Source organism: Nansenia antarctica (genome assembly GCF_963989245.1).
Source record: "Nansenia antarctica genome assembly, chromosome: 8".
Lineage (NCBI taxonomy): Eukaryota > Metazoa > Chordata > Actinopteri > Argentiniformes > Microstomatidae > Nansenia > Nansenia antarctica.
In genome coordinates, this window is record NC_137678.1 from 10,939,265 (window position 1) to 10,945,042 (window position 5,778).

At 43.8% G+C, this 5,778-nt stretch overlaps 1 protein-coding gene across 1 annotated transcript; it reads left to right on the plus strand.

The window, feature by feature from the left end:
- Positions 1–1,363: 1,363 nt before the first annotated feature.
- LOC308163854 (cell division cycle 7-related protein kinase-like) lies at positions 1,364–4,770 on the plus strand (the record flags this gene model as incomplete). The annotated part of the gene is made up of 7 exons (XM_080538038.1): positions 1,364–1,378; positions 1,654–1,977; positions 2,169–2,273; positions 2,829–3,007; positions 3,566–3,648; positions 3,964–4,113; positions 4,385–4,770. The coding sequence occupies 7 exons, from the start codon at positions 1,364–1,366 to the stop codon at positions 4,768–4,770; spliced, it is 1,242 nt and encodes a 413-aa protein (XP_080394164.1).
- Between the last annotated feature and the right edge of the window lie 1,008 nt (positions 4,771–5,778).

Sequence of the window (5,778 nt, forward strand, 5' to 3'; positions counted from 1 at the left end):
TGCCCATGATTCTAGAGTCTAACATAACCTCAGCTGGAGAAAAAAAACACCTGTCTAGCAAGCTAGGTGTTGGCTAAAACGCTGCAGTTCGGTCTTCATTGCGAAATTAACGTTAATTAATAACTAACTACATCTGATCTGACTGGTTGCATTTGATTAGAATTAATAATGACAGTTACAATTTCTGTGGAAACTAGCACTCCACTGCATCTCGAGCTCACCCAGGGGCCGAGCTAACTAGCACTAGTTAGCTATGTCCCCTGCACCTCCCTGCACCCCCAAGCTAACTAGCGTATTGTAATGAATAAGTATGTAATAATGATCTTGTATCACTAACCCAGTGAGCGGCTGCAGCTCTGTACTGACCATTGTATCTATCTAGCAGCTCTCTGCTTCATTCATCAATCACTCCCACTCCTACCGTCAGGTCGGCGCCTCCGTTGTTGTTCAAGCTAGTGTCGCTTTCCCAGTCTTTGTGTAATAAGTGAAAATGTTGTAATGTTTGCCCTCTAGCACAGTTATAAACTTAATAAATGACTCGTGTTGTCTTCAGTCTCAGCACTGAGAGCGTTTATTGATCCACCATTTTAGTTTCACGTCCCGTTTCACATCCCGTTCCCTGGTCTCGCGGGAATAGCTGACGTCTATCCTATTCATCAGAGCAACGCATCCGGGTACTTTCCCCTCCCGTAATGTCCACGCCCCTTTTTGGGTGATAGAAGTGTAGAAGTTTGACTGGCGGTCAATGGGAATTTCTGGTCTTTGCTACTTTAATCCGATAAAATAAGAAAACCGTAGTGCTTTTTAGATATTAGGAGCACAAATCCGATGGCCAGTTAGGCAAACTATTATATAGTGTCCAAGAAAAAAGGGGAACCAAGGCACTCTTATTGTAGAAAAAAATAAAAAGCCTTTATTAGGAGTGGCTATGCCGACGCGTTGCGGTCTTCTGACCTTCCTCAGGGCACATGGAGTACTGGTACAAACATTTCACTTATGAAGACAATGAGTGGAAGTGACATCATAATCAATGGGTGGAGGTGACTACCCTAGTGGTCAACATGGGTTATACAGGTAAATATGTACCATGAAACACCAATTATGTACAATAAAACCAAACACCACAATATACAGATATGATTGAAAACAAGGTCAAAACAAAATTAAAAACAGCTGTATGGCCATACAAAAATTACAGAAATGGAGAATAATCAATTTCTTCATTTAACCCAGGGGAAACCATGGCATTGAGTTTAAAAATCCAAAATGTTTCCCTTTGTAGGAGCAGTTTGAGCCTGTCCCCTCCTCTGCGAGAGCAGTGGACCACTTCCAGAACCACCACTTTTAAAGAACTGGGGCTGCTATGGCCAGCCTGTTGGTAATGCTTAGCCATAGGATATTGGTCATTGGATGTTCTGATGGCATACACATGCTCTGCGAATCTGTCCCTCAGTCTACGCTTAGTGCGTCCCACATAGAAGCAACCACATCCACATTCCAGCCTGTAAACAACATATGTGGTGTTGCAGTTGGAAAAAGACTTTAGCTGGTACCTGAAGCCACTTGTATCTGTGAAGTGCTTGGTTCTGATCATGTGTTGACAATAATTGCAGTGTCCACACTGGTAATGGCCTTCAGGGGCTGATTAGTTAGGTTTGCAGGTTTACCCTGGTGGACTTTGGCCTGGCGCAAGGCGCGGCCGACACCCAGATTGCGCTGCTGAAGGTGGTGAGGCAGAAGACCACCCTGAAGGTTCCGGGCTCCACAGGAAAACCAGAGGCGTCACTGGGGAAGCGGGCACCATCAACCACCCCCCTACAGCCACCACCTCCACCCACCATGCACCCTAAGGCCCCAGCACCTCACCCCTCCTCTTCCTCCACCTCCACCTCCTCCTCGTCTACCTCCATAAAACCACCGGCTAAGAGGGTCCTCTTACTCCCCACCACCAACCACACTAAACACACCAAGGTGTCTGTACTAGCTCTTTATCCTCCTGCACTGAATCATCTGGCTACAGTGGTGTCATACTGTCATAGGCTTGTTTTTCATTGACTTCTAGACCTTTACAGTGATGCTGTAATGTGCTCTTACTAAATGTATTTTGCAACCATGTGGTTTTGTTGTTGTTGTGTGTTTTGACCTTTGACCTTGCACTGTTTGACCAGGAGCTGTCAGGCCTGGGTAAAGCACCACGGGCAGTGTTTGGAGAGAGGAACCTGAATAGCTGCACCTCTGCCCCCACCAAAACCATCCAAGCTTCCAAGATCAAGGTGAGAACATCCGATCTCAGCCTGGCCTGTCTTCCAAAATTAAACAGAACTAACAACACAACATGTCGTCATATCCGATCCAAGAATCCGATCATCTCTTGATTGAGACTCTGGGGGCGCAGGATGGAGCAAGTTGTCACCAAGACGACCACATCTCAAAACGTTTTAGGTACAGCTACACTCACGATGACCCTACCCCCCTCTAGTTTACATCCCGTTTTGTACGCATCACACGAAATGAAGACATTACGTTACATGAAGTTTTCTGTGGCATAATTCCGCTTTTTTTGCTTTTTATTTTGGTAATAATGCTGCTTGAAATTCACTGGCTGGATTCTGCCTCCCATCCGCAGAAAACATTGGGTGCGCCTTCAGTCTCCTTTTGAATAGAGTCTGACTTAGTGGAACTACACAACATGTATCTATTGAGAGTTATGCATCTCATTATTGATTATATATCAGATAAATCAGATATTTTTGCAAGATTTCCATGGCAAAACTGCACATATAAGGACTCTTCCCAGATCATAATCCTATGTGTCTATGTTGGGTTAGCTGGTTAAGCCCACTAACACAGAAGACCCTACCACACGCAAGTTTGCCCCTGCCAACCGGCGCCCCCTACCTGCAAGGACGGCTGCCAGCAACCAGAGACAGAGGACCCTCGCTGTCAACCTGGGCCTCACCTGCAACTGCTTCATGACTGACCGTGTCTGCAACATCTGCATGTCCAGGTCAGCACATAGACAGACACACATGTCCCTAAATGTGATCTATCCAAACCCAACTGTGTCTGGTCATGTCTCCATGGTTTCATAGTTTGAACTGAGTATATGCAGACAGGTGTTACTTTCTTGTTCTCTAGGGTGAAGAAGTAACAAATTACAGTTGGTATGAGTAAATTAAAGATATTTATTTGGCCATAACAGTTTTGAAGTCTTATAGTAATGACAAAACAGAATTAGAACTAACAAACAAATGCCTCACAAACAAAAGAAACAATGAACACATCCCTAGGATGGTTTTGAAACAACAAACAAAAAGTCACTATGGAAAATCTTTAAAGTATAATGTGACTATTAGAGTACAAAACTCAAAGTTTTGGCCTCTGAGGATTGGCTGACAACCAGGCTACTGATAGCCGTCACAACAGGTTACTCTGAAGGGCTAGGAAAGTAGAGTAAAAATGTATAGCTCTTATGGTAAAAATTAGCTCTTGACTAATCCTGTTTGAGTTAATCTACATTTCAAAGTGACAATGGCTAACATTGTTTCTACTTCCACTTCTATAGGAAACAGCAGGTGGCTCCCAGGGCTGGCACTCCAGGGTTCAGAGCACCAGAGGTCCTGACCAAGTGCCCCAACCAGGGAACAGGTAAGTGAAGGAAACACAGACACAGAGTGTATACCGACAGAAGAATATAGGGGATTTTGGCAAATATTTTTGGGCCGCTACCCACACGTTTAGCTGTGTTGCTCATTCCACGAATGCATGATCCTTACAAGTTGTACCTCGTTGTAAAGGTGACTAATCAGGCTTTCCAACGATATAACATATAATACCAATTGGTATTATTAAAGGGGAGGATTAATCAACCAAAAATAACGTTTCTGAACTTTTTTTGAGGGGTTTATATGCCTCATGATTGTACTGATGACATGTCAACATGTTCTCTGTTGTCGCCTGCAGCCATAGACATCTGGTCTGCTGGTGTGATCCTGCTCTCGATGCTGAGTGGCCGATACCCATTCTTCAAAGCCAATGATGACCTCATCGCCCTCACCCAGATCATGACGATCCGTGGCTCCAGGGAGACCGTCCAGGCTGCGAAGGCATTCGGTGTGTAGCCTATCATGTGTCTTTTCTACTAGACCACATCCTGACAAGTGTGAATGTGAACACTTATGTTCATAGCAAATTTGTTAAGATGACACATCAAATGTTTGCTGTTGGGGCCCACTCATTGTTTTTTAGAAGTATGTTCAAAGTCAAATTAGATTACCTAGATAGCTGTTGTGGATTGTAGCCATAAGTTGTTAAACCAGTATAACCCAATTGATAAATAAAACAGTGGCTATGACCATACACACTGACCATGGTTCAACCACAGGTAAAGCAGTGGTGTGCAGCCGCCAGCTCCCCCGTCAGGACCTGAGAACTCTGTGCGAGACCCTGAGAGGCGTAAGACCGTCACCAGACAACACGGCTACACCACTCTCCCAGTCCAACAGAGACGCTACCACTGCCCATCATCACAAAGCCCCAAAAGACACTGTTCTATATCCCTTTGAGGAGTCAAACTCCAAGCAGCTCCACCTACAGGAGGACCAGAGCCAAGCAGAGCCCCAGGGTGGTGAAGGGGGCTGGGACACGGTGCCTGATGAAGCCTACGACCTCCTTGACAGACTACTGGATCTGAATCCGGCCACACGGATCACAGCACAACAGGCCCTGCTGCACCCACTCTTTATAGACCATAGACCTTTTATAGACTAAAGACCATTCATTCATTTATATACCTCTGAGTCTGTTCTAGAGCTCTGAGTCTGTTCTAGGGTCAGGTCTGTTCCAGGGTCAGGTCTTGTGGACTCAATTTGATGAATATCAAACTATTTGTTTGTTCAATATCTTAATTTCTCTTTCTTGTTTTATTGCTGGCATGTTGTCACCGCTGATTGTCCCCATTCCAATCTCAAAAATGTAACACAACTTGAATAGGTATGAATTTCTCATTTATGTTTGTGCATGTATGTGTTGTTTTAATTGATTTACCCATTCATTTGTGCAACGGAGACCTCCTTGTGCCTGTAAAATGTCCTTTTATCTAACTGGTAATTTATGAATAAATGTTGCAATGAATCACCTATGAGGACTGACGTTTGTAATGTAGACATTTACAACATGGTTAGAAAGGCTGGAGTTTATTTACTGTATATTTGAACATCTATTACGTTTACATTTTTGGCATCCAAAGTGACTTACAACAAATACATTTGTCTCAGTAAGTGAATCATCTATCCATCAGTCATCATAAGAACAAGTAATCTGCTATGACCAGGGGCCATTGGCAGTTACAATGAGGACTCTGTGAGAGTATTTTTATTTATTTATTTTTATAGTAGAAAAACTGTACAGGCGGGTAGTGGGATGAGGAGGTCTTTAGGAGGGACAGTTACGATCTATTACATGTCAGTGCCTTATGAGTTAGGTCTGTGTGGAGTAAAGAAAAAGAAAAAAGCCGACAAGTCAAGAAAAATGGTGATGGCAAAGCCCTTGGAAATGTAACCATGAAAGAAAAGATTAACTGCATTTAATCTAGCATTCATGTTTACATTTACATTTTTGGCATTTAGCAGACGCCTTATTCCAAAGCGACTTACAATCAATACATTTGAATACTAAGCATGTGAATCAGCAGTCCACTATTCGTTGCAGGAAGAGTACTCTAGCTCGGGCCCGGGGCCACTGATAGAAGGAAAAACCTTCTCCCTATTATCGCCTTCT